General features: G+C 39.4%; 1 protein-coding gene across 2 annotated transcripts in view; it reads right to left on the bottom strand.

The window, feature by feature from the left end:
- LOC146381565 (zinc finger protein 385B-like) overlaps positions 1-18196 on the bottom strand; it is a 75208-nt gene that overhangs the window by 26375 nt on the left and 30637 nt on the right. Inside the window, exon 2 of one of the 2 annotated variants that reach the window (XM_084937631.1) lies at positions 17654-17929. In XM_084937631.1, the coding sequence (XP_084793757.1) occupies positions 17654-17929 (276 nt within the window). Of the gene's footprint in view, positions 1-7518; positions 7966-17653; positions 17930-18196 lie in introns of those variants that run through there. The other variant, XM_084937632.1, reaches the window with a different exon arrangement.

Here is an 18196-nt window from a genome sequence, read left to right as displayed (position 1 = left end):
TCACAACTGGCCTGTGCGTCAATGGGAAATCACAAATTTCATTCATTTACTGGTCACAGGTAAAGTGGTGCGCATAGTTTTTAAAGAGCAGAATGCTGCATTTAAGGATTACAATTTGAATCGCTTTTATGAAACTAAACACGCACAGTAACACAAGAATTTGACTGATGCAGAGTGGGACATCTGAATCTTTGCTAACAACGGTGCAAAACAACAAAGACTTTTTCAAGCTTTACACATCCAAGACACAGTAAAACACAGTAAAGACCAGATTTGTTATTTCCCACAAAAATCACAAAAAACAGTAAGCATTTCTCTGGAGTTTATCAAACGGTGCTTGCTGGACTCTGCCCTGAAAGAAAAGAAGCATTTGGGGATATGTTCCTGGATGAAAGCTGTGATGTGCATGACACACCCCAGTTACTAATCTCTTTAAGTGGGATAGCGAAAGAGTTTGAGATTATGGAGGAGTTGGCTGCGATGCGCTGAATGAAAGCGTGTATGACAGGGAGTGATTTGTTCAAGCTAAATGCTAAATGCATGCTTGGAAAGGCTGGGCTGAAATTGGACAAAATAGAAATGTCAGTTCTTACCAGTAGCAGTTTATAAATAGATAAAATGAATATTGAGCAGAACTGAGTTCAACTTAGTGTTGCATGCCAATAAACGATCAGTAGGGAACACTGATGTCCCACCCCTGCTAATAAAGGGAAACTAAAACTGGCTAAAGGAACAAAACAAAACAAACATAATTACTGGATTGCTGTTTTGTTTTGGTTAATTCCTGATAAATTTTGTAATCTTTGGCTCTTGTCGATTGTTGTTAGTTTTACTTGCTTTGGAGGTTTCTCTTGTTAACTGCTTACTGCCTGATCCGTTTCACCTGTGGTGCCTTTCACACCTGTTCCCCTTCACCAATTAGTTATATGTTTATTCACCAACCCATGGGTCCTTGTTTGGAGTAGGCCCAGCTGTTACACTACCAATTATGTCATGTCAGACAGTACCAGACACCCTCAGATAACCTGTTTCTGTTCATAGGGGCAGTATAACCAAAATGTGGAACTCATTAAATTTCACTCATTTTTCACAAAAAAAAAAAATCCACATTTTGTAAATACTTCTATTTAAATATAACCCAATAAATGCAGATAAAAAAATAAAATGGAAAACCCAGGAATCGCTGTCATGTTTTGTCTGTTGACTGTCTGAAGACGGGCAGTAACCAGTAATCTGTAGTTGGTGTAGTTCCAATAAAAATTACGTAGGTAAGCAGTAATCGGTTCCAGTGAATTTTCAATAAAGCTGACAGCAATAAAAAATGTTCCTTAGATTACACAAGAATAGGCTCAAATCAAAAGAACACGATTAATCACTCTCAAGCCTCTCTGATGTATTGGTAGCCGACGGTTAGAAAACAGTTCCTGCGTCACTCTCATGCTATTTCTGATGACACACACACACACACACACACACACACTATGGGATTTAAATGTCACTTTTAATCTGAAGGTAATTATTTGAAAAAATTAAAAAATATGATTTTACTTGAATCACAGGAGTCACGCAGCAGGTGATGTAATGCAGTAGAAGGCCTTCAGGAGTCCTGTGATGTGTGTCGCACACGTCCCCTTCTCACAGCCTGGTTGCAGAAGCAGATATCCTAAGGGTGCATGACTTTTTGGCAAATCCAGAATATGACAGAAATCCGTGGCATGTGCCTAAGCCATTAAAATGCCTTAATGTAGTTGGTCTTGGCATGCAGCTCCATTCCCAGGATACATCTGGAAAAAATTGCCCTCCTGATGATGCAGGATGTGAGTCACCCTAAGCTTCTTCATGTACAGCTAAAAGTCCAATATGATATGAAGGAGGAAATTAATGTGTAATTCATCATCATTTAAATGCTTTTCCCCAATGCATCTATAATAATTGTGCCATTATCAAGATGCTTAATACAGATTTGTACATATAGCCTATCAAATTAACATTAATCAGCCCTCATAGATAATCATTCAAACATAAAGTGTCTCACTCACATTTTACTGATGTGATCAGTTACAAAATTATATATCCAGAGAGAGACCTACAATTTAAAATCAGCCATCATTCAACCTCACAACATGCCTTTTACAACACCCCACCGACTGTACAATAGGTCTGGGAGACTGAATGCTCCAAGAATCAAGAACTATACTTAAAAAAGGTCCTCACAAGACTTAATATAAAGTTTTAATTGCTAATCTTTTGATTTACATTAGATTTGGTGAAGGAAACAGTGCAATGCTTTCACAAGTGAACATGTGAGTGTCTGCACTCCTGCAATCATTACCAGTCTGGCTAATCAAACTCACACTGTCAGCAAACCACAATGACTGATTGGGGCTGTCAGTCACTGTGATGCGTGCCAGTTTTTTGTTTTTTTTACTGCACCAGCCTGTGATTTAGCTAACCCAGTATCACGACAAAGCGTGTAATAAACACGCCGATCCACCGTGTCCATTTCATGCTTTGCCCCTCCAAAACGTGAAATGTACACGCATGCAGAAGTTGACACAGATTTAGACAACCTGCCACATTTATGTGGCAAGATTCTTTAGTAACAACAGAAAAACAGGTCCAGTGTGACCACATGCGAAATAATACGCATGCACTGTTACTAAAGCAGAACACGTGTTTTTATTCTGCGTAACACACAGATTCCAATTTAACCCTGAAAACATTAGGATGAATACTACGCTGTATTCCTCTTGAACCAAATTTAACTGACTCAAACAAGGTCAGGCAAAAGAAAACGAAGAAGAATAGTGACAGGTGTCCTAAAGAAAATATCCTCCACATCATCACAACACCACCACCCTGAACTGTTGATACAAAGCAGGAAGGATCAAATCCTTTCTTGTTAATGCCCAATTGTGACACTACCATCTGAATAACGCAACAGAAGTCAACACTCAGACAAGGCAGTGTTTCTAAAATCTTCTACTTTCCAATTTTGGTGAGCCCATGTGAATTATAGCCTCGGTTTACTGTTCTCAGCTGACAGGAGTGGCACAGATGTGCTCTTCTTCTGTTGCTGTAGCTCATCTGCCTCAACGTTCAACGTGTTGTGCATTCAGAGATGCTCTTCTGTACACCTGGGTTGTAACGAGTGGTTCTTCAAGTTAAGGCTGCCCTTTTATCAGCTCAAGTAGTCTGGCCATTGTCCTCTGACCTCTGACAAGGCATTTTTACCCAGAGAACCACAGCTCAATGGATATTTTCTCTTAGAGCAGCCTCTGTACCTGAGAGACGTTTGTGTAGGGACATCCCAGTAGATCAACAGATACTGAGACACTCAAACCAGCCTGTGTGGCACCCACAACCATGCCAAATTATGCCAGTTTGAACTTCAGCACACCATCCTGACCATGTCTAAAACTGCTTTCATGTGCTACATATGATTTGGCAGAGTTTTTTCACACACAAAAGTAAAATCAAAGAAATCAAAATATAAAAATCAAGCTGTTTATGCTCTAAACAGTGCTTCACATATTGCTGTGAATCAGCTACAGCAAATTAAAATGCTCTCAATGGCAAAAGGTATAATGTCAGTACAGTAGACTAATTAAATTTGTTCTCTAAGACAATCTATACTGCAGTTAAAACCTTACTGTTCCATACTCATTACCCTTCGATTATAATAATAGGTCATTATCACTGCTGGATTCTGAATATGTCCCCCAACAGGAAAATTAATGATCCCTTTAAACTGACTCATGAACACCGAGCTTTGCAAACATACTGAGAAACTTTTTCCTGTAACATAAAGAAACACTGACTAGCTTATTTTGAATCTCGCCACCCACACAGAACACAGATTAATGTCTCGTAGCTAATATGATGCGTCGTAAAATCACGCTTAATTTGCATGAATGGGAATTTCTCTGTTCCAGTGATTAAAAGGAAAAGTGAAGTGAGAAACTTCTTTAGCTGTGCAGACATAGAGCAGTCCAATTTGCATCATGGTAGCTTGTAGCCAAACTACTCTACACATAAAAAACTTTATTAATAAACATATTTAACCATTTTAAATGAGATAATAATAAAATATCAGAACTAACCGGGCTTAAAGAATTAAAGAATCTCTCCACCCTCTATGACTACAAGGCTATGGCTGAACCCCTGCGGTTTGCATCATTCACCATCTGAATTTATTAGTCCTTTATTTATCCAGGTAAAAAATCTCATTGAGATTAAAAATCTCATTTCCAAGAGAGACCTGGCATCATGGCGACAAAAGTCAAAATACACATGCCACATAAGTATATAACATTTAAAACAAATACAATATCCCATATCAACATGTGTAAAATATACAATAACAGAACAAATTAAGAGTACATTAAAAACAAAAACGTGTGGCAGGCAATACTCCGAGTGTCAAATTTTGCAACTTCTACAATACTTCAAATACCATCTGACTTCTTATAAAGCTCAGACATGAAGGTGGGTGCTATACTTTTAGCCTTGATTCCAAATTTCCTTGAGGGTAGAGCACAGTACGTCCGGCTGCAGAGGTGCCCTTCTGACAGCACAGTGAGCAGCACCGCAGGAGCCTGCTTTAACACCCTTCCTTTTCACTGTGTGTGTGTCGAGCATCAAGGAATGATCACGGCTGTTATATTTGCAGTAATTCTGTGAAGACACAGCAATTGTTGGCTGTATAAAGTTAAGCTGGGAGGAGACGTACTTGGAGACAGACACTGATTCAAAAAGAAGCAGAATCGACTCCATTTACTGATAAAGGTCCTTCAACAGCATGTGACGCAGTGGGGTTGTGAGTGTGGTCTTTTTGTGTTGCATCAGCAGGGTAAAGGCAGCTAACCCCAGACTTAAACTGATTAGGATCCCAAGTTCTGTTCTGGGAGCTGGTGGAGGTGAGTCTAATGGGAAGATGCTCAAGAAACTTTTCAGCACATGCAGCAAAACAGTCATTGCTCTCAGGTGCAGACTAAACACCACAGGGACTCTTTTCTCACTTTGATTATTGTGTTCCGACACTTTATGTAGGGGACAAACCTAATAATACAATAGTTTCACTGCCACAGGACTACTTTCTGGCAGTGCAATAGTATAAACTGGTATGTGCAATGTGCACCCCTAATTCTACCAAAGATTTATCAGCCTTTTTATTGCATGACCAGCTCATTAGTTGATTGTCTTATGTTTTCTACTACAAGTAGTATGTGAACAACTGCATTATATGGTATGACACAAGGACCAGCGTTATTGCACTGGATTGTTGCAGGGTGATACCATAAGTAGACTATATAGGTCATAACTTACCCATTTAATTCAGGTGTTTTCAGCCACATTACCACAGTTGTATAAAATAAAGAAGCTAGCCATGAAATCTGCCTTTGTAAACACTTCTGTAAAGATCTCACTGATCTGCGGTACTGTAACAGATGCCACAGCTGCAACAAGTGAGATCATGAAATTTCTTCCCTCTTAGATATTCCACAATCAACTCTAAGTGGTATTATGACTAAACTATTGTTTAGAAACCACAGGAAACCCACTCTGGTATTTACATCAACATAAAATTGTGCGCCTGGACTTAACAGTTCCTGCAGTTGTAATCTGTAAGTGGCCCAGTACTTCTGTCCATATAGAGTATGTCAATCCTGCCTAAGGGATATCAATAAAATCTGAATGTGTGAAAATATTGTTCAGTTTAGCATTTATGATATGATGTGCACTAAATAACCAAATATTGAATTGTACATATTAGCTATTGAGCTCACACTATGTTATTTTTTCCATCACCTTTATTTAAAAGGTAAAAAGTTTAATTTTTTTACTCATTGCATTTGTATATTTATTACATAAGTTCTTATTGCAATGATAAAATGATTATTTTATATTCTATATATATTCTACTACTCTCAGAGAAAAATAATAATCATAAAATTGAAAGCTGAGAAAAATTCAAAAATTTTATTCTAGGATTTTGTATCAGACTGACGTAATGGTGCACAGAGATCAGATTTACACATACAGGATGTCACTGCACGCTCAAATCTGAGCTTTTGACAAGTGGTGGAGAGGCAAGAACAGATGCAGTATGGCCACCAGGCAAAACTCTCATAGTTATCGTCTCTTCAGCTGTTTCCCTTTGATCTCCTTAATCTGCTGTTTAAAGGAGAAAGAGCCTAAAGCAGCCACATAGACATGCTCTGCATTTTCATCCACGGAGTTGTGTGTATCCATAAGCTGCAGAAATTCCAAAATACGTGGATAGACATCATTTTAAACGTAGCCTTCCTGGTAATTCTATTGGCTAAAGAATTATGTCTCATCCTGATAAGAAAGCTATTATAAACACAAAAAAGCAGGAAATGAGTTATGTTACTTGTGAGAAAATAGTGTAAACTACCTCAAACTGCCCAGAAATAACCAAGAGAAAAGTAGTAAGGGGTACAGATGGAAGAGGTGGAGCTGGATGGCTCAGAGGGCATTGTCAATTGGGGTGAATGGTGCACCTGTTGTGCATGGGCTAATCACTTCCTCTCTCTTTATTTTAGCAGAATGCTGGGGTGTGGGGGGACAGTAACAGGAGTGCACAACACGGCAAAGGGAGAATTCAGCATGGAGAAAGGGGACTGCTAAGAAAGCTTGTGCAGAGCTGGGCTTGTAAAGTGGCAGCTCTGTGAATGTGTTGCAAGTGTGTGCGTTAAAATAAACAGTTTGTGAAGGACTGTGTTGGCATTCTGTGCTGCGGGGAAACCCACGAATGAGTGAGCCTCGTGTCGCAGACAGACTTGCAAATCAATTTGGTTTTAACTGAAATAATAAACTCTAAGGTAGATTAAAAAAATAAACACATTTATTTAGAGGTCAAGTAAAACGTGAGAAGGTAAGTTCCTCTGCCTACTTAAAAATCAGATGGTAAATCAGATGGACTTTAACATCGCACCAAACAGATCCTGAATTCAAATACTTTAAATGCAATAAATTTGATGCCTTATCTAAACAAAAAAAACCCAAACACAAATGACTAAAAATCCCCACACTGCCTTTATCTTTAACAGGCTCCAATTATGCAAGCTAATCTGGGCATATTTCCCTGGGGACGCAAAGACATAATTGCCAGCAATCTGCACCGTGATATCAGCAATGTTCTTGTGTGGCTTTAAAATGACTTGACACATCTGGGAACGGCAGGTTTGTATTGGTCTGAACTCCACACTTGGCTCCATCAAAAGGGGTCAATTATGAAAACAAACAGGCCGGGGACTCATTTTGGATGCAGAGGAACTGAATGAGGGCAGATGGTAGGCAGGAGACCGAGCCTGCCCTTGAGCTGTGATGTGAAGTCATTGTTGTAAAACACACATTGACAGCAGAGCGCTCGCATGCATTTAGGCAAATGGAGGCACAAAAAAACATCACATAAAAAAAAAAAGATAAGTCCTCAGCTACTTTCCCACAAATTAGCAGTATTGGCACGAATCTTAAAAGTAACAGCCTTACCTAACAGCATCTCCACGTGTTTTAAGCTTCCTCTGTTTGCCACTTTCTTCTGCTCTTGATTCAGGCTTCTCCTGCTGGCTGATCTCCCATCACAGAAGTTGTCCCAAGAAAAAAAAAAACCCCAACAAAGTCGCAGATAATTTTCTCTGTCTCACTACTGTATCTTTCTTCTCTCCACTTTGATTGTGACGATCCTTTCTCAGTCAGTGACACGTTTTGGCTATGATCCAAAGTGCCGCAGCGAAAGCACGGCACATGTGTGCTTCAATTAAAAGTGTCATGCTCTGCTGATCGCTGCCCTTTATGAGACGAAAGGAGAGACAGAAGCGAGGCAGATTGAGGAGCGGAGGAGAAAGAAAGGAGGCTGAGAGTGTCTGAAGAGCAAGTGTGTATTCTTCTACCAGTATGAGTATGTAAGGGAGAGCGAAAGAGGGGAGAGAGAGAGAGATGGGGGAGCTGGGAGAGGACTGGCTGTAAACAACATGAACTTCCCACATCTCCCCCCTTTCCTTGGTTCTTCTTCTTCTTCTCAGCAGCGTTTTCTATTCAAGGTTCACACCTGCATGCTCCCTTAAGGGCACTCAAAGGCAGTTTCCTTCCTGGCATTACTTGACAACAATAGGCGTCATTTATCATTGGTCCTTTTCAGTCTGCTTAAAATGCAGCCCTGCTATGTTGTTCGTAAGTTACCATTGTGGGTAAAATATTTTAAAAATGTGCATCCATATCCAGATGATACAGTGTTTATGTGCAGAGTGCAGTCCGGTTTATCAGAGTAAATTAGTCCTTCACTCTAGCTTTACATTTCCAAGAGGTTGTACGTGGAGAGGATTCAATTAAACACAGAGTCACTCACGCAGCACAAACTCATTATTTTTTCACCGCTACTAAGGCATGACTGATATGATCGCAATCATAATTAAACAGCCAAGCTCAGCTCAAACATGCTTCAGTATTCAAACCACCTTGTGTTACAATTTTCTACTTTTTTTTTTTTTTAAGTGTTCTTAATCAGCTTTTACACATGTATCTACTGCATCTGATACTATAACGTTGCGCTAGAGCAGGGTTGTCAAACATAAAGCCTGAGGACCAAAATCGACCCAGCAAAAACACCAATCTGGGCCGTTGGACTCCTTTGAAAAATATGAAGGACGACATATACTTTGGACTTTCAACTGCATTTGAACAAGTTTGCAGCTTTTCCTAATGATACAGACCTCCCCCATAGCCACTCAGACTAAACCAATGTAATTAAGTGATGACAGAAAAGTTGCTGTCGTTTTATTTTCACTGTTGAATAGATAGTAAATACTGTAAACTCTAATAAATTTCTCATTTTTACATTGATTTCAGAGCAAAAGAAAAAAAGGGAGGTTTCTGTGAATTAACAAAAATATTCGGTTTTATAATAAGCACAACCACAAGCCAGAGCTTTTTCTGTAATTTTACACATTTATTTCTTACAACTTGAGCCCAAAGAGTCATGCTGACGGGTTTCTTTAATTTACTACAGCAGCATTTGTTTTTATAATGTACAAAAACTGTGACGTCCTGCTGAAATGACACTTCTTTTCTTACATTAAAATATCTCATGGAGTAAATGTGAAGTTTTTTGTTTTTTTTACACTGACAGAAAGAGGAGTTGGTTGGTCACACTTAAGATAAAGGTAGGCTGTATGAGTTGACATCCCTGCACTAGTGTGTGTGACAGGACGCTGCTTCACAACACTACACAAACAGCTCCGCAGTCAAATCTAAAAATCGAATCTCATCTAAAATCGACACATCAACATTTGCTAACATTAGCCACCACATGCTACTTCGTTTGACTCACCATAACAAATACTATTGCAGCGAACACCCTGGCGAACTGAGCAAAGCCATGTTTAACTGCTTTACAAATAAAGTTATTAATTTGAAAGACAGAAAAAAATTAAGCATGAGTTAATGCAAATTTCTTCAGAAAATTGAGACGGGGTAAATGACGATATGAGGGATAATAAATTGTAGCCATGCAAATGTACTGTATTTCAATATAATTATGCAAAGGTATAATTCATTTGCATATTTTGATCCATTACAAAAAACACCCCAGTTTTCCAAAACGACTTAAAACTCTGCTTGAGAAGTCGAGATGCTCACTTAGCATATTGATGGTGCAGCTCTTTCCCCACTCAGCGCTGATTTAAACTATTTGAGATTCAGTGTTTATTTTAATGAGCAGGTGGGATAGATTATTGCTCAACGAATAGCTGGCTAATTTTCCTGCCTAATCTTCTGATGATTACTCTATTGACACACTGTAGAGCAGAGCTGAATCCAGCGCTGCTCTGTCATGCTCCGCTGCGATTCTTATAGCTTGAATGAAGCACTTTATATGCTTTCTATGCGATATTTACCTCAAATGGTTCTTTTGAGTTGCGCTGTATCAGCCACAGCCCAATCTTGGTGTTACCACTGTCGACACTGGTGAATAGTAGTTTTCGTTCTCCGGTTAAATCTGCCTTTCGTCTAGCTGAGCTTATTTTTATCTCCTATTCTATTTCACACTTCTAAAGTCTGTTTATGTCTGCATAATACGTCCTGTCTCTACTTGAACTTGTCCTCAAGTGCCTTTTCTTTCATTACATCTCTTAATGATATTGCAACTTTTACTACACCAACCTATATAGTACCTCTGCAGCAATAAATGAAAAAATACTTGTAACAGCACCTTTGAATATGGCACTGCAAATTCCATCCCACTCTAGGTACCTATAACAGCTTTCAATAGGCTGTAAGGACTATCCATGTTGCTGGGATGTTTTACTGTGATTTTAAATATTAATCCCTCTTTAGAGAGTATGCATTAGCCTTAAGTTTGGCCGCTGAGTGATTTAAGTTGGACAGAGGGACGTCGTTTCAGTGAAAATCTGACTCCACTGAATGTTTGCAGAAGCAACACAATGGCTTGTACACACTGCATTGTTATTCATTCAGCAGTCACCACAATCACTTCAGATAAACACAATTATTCTCACAGTCTCTAGCCTGAAACTGTGGCCTCCAGTGTTACACAAGTGTTAACACACACACACACACACACACACACACACACACACACACACACACACACACACACACACACACACACACACACACACACACACACACACACACTTCTATCACCTCAGTGGCTTGCATTCATGTCCTATAGACTTACTCTAAACCTGACCATAACCACTACTTGCTACCCAAAACTATATCTAGCTTTGAATCAAATCTTCAGCCTTCAGGTTAATGAAAACATTACGATGTCCTGCTTTTTGTCTCTGGGTCATCACAATGTGAGTGTGTGAACAGATCTATGTCCCCACAACATGAGTATTACAACCACACACACAGAGCTTGTGTCTGCCCCGTGTGCTCCTTGCTGGCTCCTTGTCCACTCAAATAAGTGCGGCGTGGAAGCACAACACTGACAAATCCTGACAGTTTTACACTTGATTTAAGGCTGCAGCATTCAAATGAAAGTGCAGGGAGAGGGCCTTGAGCACAATGATCGTATGTCGGCTACGCGCATTATGCTTTCAGCTCGCCATGGACCTACTGAACATTGGCTGTGCATGCCTCTATTTATGGTCTCAGTGTGTGTGACTGACATGCCATGTTACTTATGGAAATCATAGACTTGGAAAGGGTTTTGGGGGAAGCAGGAGAGAGAAACAAAAGGTTTACAAAACATCAAAGCTCACCACATACACAGGTTGTAATTTCTATAATACCATTTAATTACTAGCTTATATTTATTTATCAATCCAAGCTATCTGAAATAGTGACAGTTGTTCAAATAACACAAATTCAGCATGCCTTATATTGAATTTCATTTATTCAGATATATTCACTGACTATTCAACACATGCAGAAAAATGACTCATGCATTCGCAAATACACCAATCTACTACCATCTAGAATATCTAACAGGAAACTACTCACTTGTTTTATTCGGGTTTGGAACCTCAAAGCTATTGGGAATACTGTAAAACAGGTGTCTCCTCTAACACTATCAGTCCCTGAGGGTTGTGATGCTTCATCTGCCAGACACAGAGTCAAAAACCAAGCCAAAATGCCCCCCTCCCCTGCTGCCTGTCCAGGCTTTCACAGCGTGGCGAATAGTAGCTTATGACAGATCAAGTGACATCTGAAAAAAATGGCTGCATTTGCTCAGCAGCCTCTTTTGTAAGAAATGAGGTCAAACCGTGAAAAACTGCAGGTGATAAAGCTTGTTTCAGCAGACTGTGTGTAGAAAATGTAGACGATACTCCCTGTATTTATTGTGACGGTGTCTCTAACGTATGTTGGTATACAATAACAGGAATAATTCAACCTTCAGAAAAGTATTAAGCCAAGTCAATCCCCAGTGGAGCCCCGTCCGAGAAAATTAGAGATTTTCCATTAGTGAGGGGAAATTTTGCTCATGGAAGACAAAAAGCTTCATCTTTCCTTTCACTGGCTAAATTGTTATAAACGGTGCAGGAAATGTTGGAGGTCACGTCTCTGAAAAACTCTGAAAATCATTTTTCTTTGCTTTAAACACATATACTTGAAAAGATTTTTAATAAAGAAGACTAGAAATCCATGTACAGTTTGAAACGGTAACTTTTTAGCAAAAGGTGTAATTTGGCTTACACACAGAAGTGACATTTATATACAGGTAATATATGTGCCAGTGCACATACATTTTTTAATGTGTTTTTCATTTTAGATTTCTGACTTAAGGTGTCTTTTGGGTTTGTTTTCAGGACTAGAGTTCATTTAATCCAGCCCAAATCAGTTGTTGAAATTATAAACTTGTAGCTTCTTCCTGTGGTTTGGTTTCTTTTAACAGAGAAAACTCCAAACAGCAGAACCAAAATGCATCATTGTAAATCATGTCTCAGAGGTGGGACAACAAAAGTAAATACAAGAAGAAGGTGCTGTGCTCCAGTCTAGTGGATAAAATGGAGCGTTTACTCCTAACAGCTGCTAGTGGCTACAGTTTGGTATGCTACAATATTCCAGAAACACCACATAGTTGATTCAGATCAGGGTTGAATCAAGTTGTCATCATAAACAAAGTCAAAGGGTCTCAGTGTGGTTGTTTTGGTCTGTACCTGACCATTCCTGCCTCCATCTGCAACTATAAACATGAGGCAGATAAACGAATTCAAACTATGTTCAGTTTATTCTTGTTTTTCTCAACAAAGATAAAATGACAAAAAATGACAGTGGGGAGAAAATGGGAGAAACTTTTTGAACAACCAAAGTGATCAAGCACCAAACTCTGTGAGCTGTGTGTGAAAGCAATAAAGCAGAATAATTCATGTCAAAATTTTAAAGAGCAGTATGAATGCTGTTTTGTACCATTTACCTCTAAACACAGACAAACCTTTGTAGCAGAAATGCTTCCTTCCACATCTTAAATGTACAAATCAATTTTCTATTCAATTTCAGGATGTTCTGTCTATGCTGCATGGTTTTTTTTCTTTAAATATCCAACAGTGCACAATCCCTGTAAAGTCAGGATTCACATGCTGCATTTAAAGTGTTTTGGGGAACCTTTGCTGATTCGTCCCCACAGCTGGCTTGAAAATATGCAAACAGAAACCGAACGCCCTTGGTCCTTTATGGCAACATCGTGGTGGGGCGACAGACAGATCTGATATAACAAGATCAATGCTCTGCAGCGCCTTTCCTCAGTTGTGTTGGTGTATTTAACAGATATGATGCATAAGAAGTAATAACTAATAGCACAAGATGTCCACAGTTTTCTCTTCTTTCACATTTAACCTGACCTGGTAAGACTGTCACAACGTCTCGAACTGACCATTGTGCATATTTTTGCTTGAGGCCGACATGTAAATTGCTGTCAGATTAACATAATGAGCTTGTCTGAAGGGACTTATATCTCACCAGCACACACGTTATATCGGAAATCCTAAAACGATAACCTTGAATTGAAACGAGTCCACTGTTGTCCTGTAGTTCAGTGTGGAGTGTAGCAAGTGGAAAGTGCTTTGCTCTGTTCCCTTTTCAAACGGCCCCCAGTGAGAAACACCCTATTAAAATCTCTTTTCATTTGAGCAAATCGCTTCATGAAGCTAAATAAAGGCAAAGACAGTTCAGCTGCGGGAAGGGAACGGGTATTATTAGGTTGGTTTCATTGCAGTGCAGACCGAATTATAGTAACAGTCACCTTAATTGACTCAGACCCATCCTCTTTTTCTCCTCTTTTCTGCGGGAAAGGCAACAGAGAGAATGGCTTCCTGACACAGGTGTGTGAGCGAGATCATACAAATCCCTTTATGGGGTTGAATTTTTATTGGTTCACTAATTTTTCACTATTCTTTTTTGCTATTATTTTTAAGGTATGTGCATGTGCCACATTTATTTTATAGTAAAACTCCAATGATCAGTTGTTTCATCCACAGAATATCAACTATTCTTATGATAGATTTGTGTTCGTTATTGTTCATATATTTTGCTTTTAGCATTTTAAATACAAACATATTTAGCTTTTCCTTGTCTTCTGAGGATACATTAAATATAACTTGGTTCACTGGACATTGCAAAGCAGTTGGAGACGTTGCCTTTTGAATACAGATTGCATTTTTTAATTGTTTTCAGACATTTTATTGACCATACAATATCAATTATCTGAGGGAAAATTGGCAATGGAACACATTAACTGCTATATTTTTAATCTGCAGGATCTTTTAATGGTTTAAGTTCAACTTAAACCACTAAAAGATCCTGCAGATTTGTCCTAAATAAACAGTTTCATAAATAATTTTAGGTGGAGAAACTGTTCGCTGTTTACTGCTCAATTCACAGCAGCTCAAACAAAATGAGGTCAGATGCTGTGGGGTTCATTTAAGTCGTTCAAACATGGCAGGTGTGAAATCAGCCTGTGCCCCTTGTGAAAAATCGAGAGGGCCTCTACCCGGAGGGACTGATGAGTAACTCTCCTTATCCATCAATTAGTGGATGAGATGGTTGTGACAAAACGACAAACCACATCTAATAGTGCACCGCAAACAAGCCTCTTGTTCACGTTTTAAAATAGTTGATTTATCTTTACAGGAAAAGCACAAAACATTTACCAATAATGACTCAGCATTCATCATCTGTCCTAGTAAACAATATCAGTGAGTCAGCACCAAAGTTAAACGTATCTTTAATCTGCAAATCCCAAAAATTCTACACTGTGCAAAACTATCCACTGGGCCAAATTTGAATCCTTCATAAGTTTTGGCCAGACAGACATCCCTGTTTGATAATCCAACAAAGCAACCACTTCACCAGATACACGTTGTGTAGCTAAACCTTAGCAAGTAAGATGATGTTGAATGAATGAATTGAGTTGCAGTTCTTCAGTGTTAGCAGGAGGGTGAGCATTAGGCAACATTAGTCAGAAGAAAGAGAGCTCAGAATCAGATCTGATTCCAAAAAATAAACGATAATTTAATGAACTGAACGCCCTGCTGACATTAAGTCCATTTCCCCCTGATAGCTGCTTGGCCAGTTGGGCTTTTTTAGGCCTCAGTCACAAATGCATACTATGACTGGCAATATCCTGGCAACCTCTGGTTGTCTGGAAAAAGTGTCACATAAACTGGAAATGGGAAATATTTGTCTTCACAGTAAAAGTTGTGCCTTCCCATTGTAACCAACATGCCCAACTTTTTCAAAGTTTCAACTTTTACTTTGAAAGTTGACAGTCTCTGTTGCTGGTTTGCATCGTACTCTTCACACTTTCACTGCCACCTTGTGAGTTGTTTGCAAGTGTTTTTTTCCATCAGAAAACATAGCAAACAACTGCACGGTTTTTAGCTTTTAGAAGGTGCCCAGCAACTTCCAAAAATGATTTGCAGGCCAGTCCTGGAATAAACACTTTTACGGATGATCACTAACCAGTCTCTAGGTCTGTGAGACTGGGGCCTTTAATAAAACTGACTTTGCTAGTAATGAAAATTGCTAGATAAGATGCTTGATACCTAGCTTAGCAGCAAGCTGGCTAACCTTAGTTTATGTTCTTGCTGCAGTTGTCCCTACAAAAGATATACCTAAAGTCACAACATCTCATTGTTTATTGTCCTTATGTGCAGCCTGTGTGTTCTGAACCAGTCATTTGTTGACATTAATGATTAGTGCACTCAGTTTTTAAGCTAATATTACACAGTGTTGGTCAACTCTGGGAGCAGAAGACAAACACTGAGGAAAGGCACTTGTCCCAAGTCCTTATCATACAAGTCACGTCAGAGGCTGTTAGGCAACCAAGTTGGAGGTTTAACTGATTCCTGAGTGAATCAGGAAATAAAAGTTTGTTTCTGGACACTGGAAAGTAAAGAAAAAGAAATTACAGAAAATAGAAGAGGCCAAGAAATGTTTCATAATCACCTTTTGCACTGGATCAGTCACACACTCTTAAGTATGAATGATGACCTGCAGAGGCTATTATCTGATATAGAAAAAGTCAATACTGTTCTGATGGAACAATGGATATAATTTTTTTAAATTTAATATTCTGTATTAGACTGGTACAGTTAAATGTGTGTGACATGCCACCAGCCAGAACGAGTCTCATAAATCAACATATAAAAGCGTCATTTTATTGGCCAGTTGTTCATTAGAGGCTGAGTACTGATTGATCAAGCTGGTCAGCGCAGCAGAGTGACACAGGTGTTGGTGAGTGAAGGTGATTAATGGCCTTTCATCAAAACAGGTGTGGAGAAAATACTTGGAAATGGTGGGGAGCTCCACTGGAATAATAAATATATTTCTCAATGCAAAGCACCTCATGGTTTGCAGATGTGAACATTAACCACAAAGCACCAAACAGAGCAACTTTTATGGGAAAGATGCTGAACATCCGAGTAGCTCGAAACCTCATAATTAGCAATGAACTGCAAAAGAAAGAAAACTATATCAAACTTATTATGCCAGGAGATGCAACAGTATCGTGTTAGCAGATACTTGTCAAAGAAAAACAATGCATAAGACTCAGAAATGAAGCCGTATCTTCTTTTCTGTTAGCCAGACACACTACACTGGGAGATCTGATTGAAAGAAAAGAATCACTGGAAATACAACAGCCTTGCAGTAAAAATTGATTAAAAAAATATTTTTTTTTACTGTTTTTGTTTAACAGTTGGTGATTAAAGTGTAATAGATTTAAAAGAGTTTGTATGCAGGTGGAAGATATGAGATTTTCACTCAGTTTTTCATAGTTTTGCAGAGTCTACATGCTAATCCTAAGGGCGCTAAGGGCGAGCGTGGCTCAAGAGTTGGCAGTTTGTCTTGTAATCGGAAGGTTGCCGGTTCGAGCCCCAGCTTGGACAGTTTTGGTCGCTGTGTCCTTGGGCAAGACACTTCACCTACCGCCTACTGGTGTTGCCCAGAGGGGCTGATGGCGCGATATGACAGCCTCGCTTCTGTCAGTCTGCCCCAGGGCAGCTGTGGCTACAACTGTAGCTTGCCTCCACCAGTGTGTGAGAGTGAATGAATAGTGGAATTGTAAAGCGCTTTGAGGTTCTCAAAAAGCGCTATATAAATGCAATCCATTATTATAATCCTCTTTAATCAAAATTTTCAGTCACTTTCTCACAATTGTGAAATTACCCTTTTTTAAAATAAATAAAAAAATAAAGCACATTTCAACCTGTCATTGAAAAAAAACCAAACCCTCAAGTGTAACTGAAACTGTTGATGGCTCTGTCCTATTTAGGTGCTCCAGTTCCAGGGCTGTGGTTTTCTGCATGATGTCCCACTGGCATGGCTTGCTGGGACCATTAAATGTAATAAAGTCATCATTCATTTCATTAGCCGAACCTGTGGCTTTCCTGCTATGACAAAGTTAGAATCTCTGTTGTGGTCTATTGCTGTGGAGACAACCTGTGTGAGCTGCATGAGCCCATTTTGAAGCTAAACACTGAAATGCTGATGTATAAAAGTCTGAGCTAACTTTTAAACTGAAAAGGCTGGGCTCTTACAATTTACCATTCAAATACCGAGCTGGGTAGATATTTGCTTTTCAAATGTGAAATTTAGATATTCTGTAATGGCCTCAAAAAGGACATGTCAGTGTTTTCTTCGAGTCTTGAATCTTTCCTACCTGCACTGACAGCTTTTGCCAGTCGACGGAGTCTTCTCTGATGAGTCTTCCCTCTGTAGTGGATCTGTGCCTGGGCACTGGAGTTCAGCTGTATGTTGCACACCTGACACACAGTGGCACTGCCGCTGCCCTGTCGCCGCTCCCGTTTGGCCTTGAGCCCAGCCCCCATCCTCCTCTCTTCTTCGTCTTCTTCCTCTTCTTCCTCCTCCTGTCCCTCCTGGCTCTTCGGAGGAGGGCTGCTCTCCATCCAGTCACTGGTTTTTGGACGCTTCATATCTGGCGATAGAATAAAGATTTGAGGTAATTAATCAAAAGAGGTAATGACTTATATAAATTAGAACCAATTGTCTGAATGTGAAATGCTTAAATATTTTTCTTTTTATGTGTATGTTGTACAAGCCTCCACAGGGGGGCAACAGAGCAGCGTGACTTCATCAGCTGCTTATGTGCACTGCTATTGTACTGGTTGATTCTTAAATGCACAAAGAGATTTTTCCAGCTTACAAAGGACACTTTTCACTTGGACTTATCTACATCCTTTGT

The sequence above is a fragment of the Perissodus microlepis genome, chromosome 8, assembly GCF_051167445.1.
Source record: "Perissodus microlepis isolate ML-2025 ecotype Zambia chromosome 8, ASM5116744v1, whole genome shotgun sequence".
Lineage (NCBI taxonomy): Eukaryota > Metazoa > Chordata > Actinopteri > Cichliformes > Cichlidae > Perissodus > Perissodus microlepis.
Note: the sequence above shows the minus strand (reverse complement) of the source record. Positions and strands in the feature narration are given on the sequence as shown.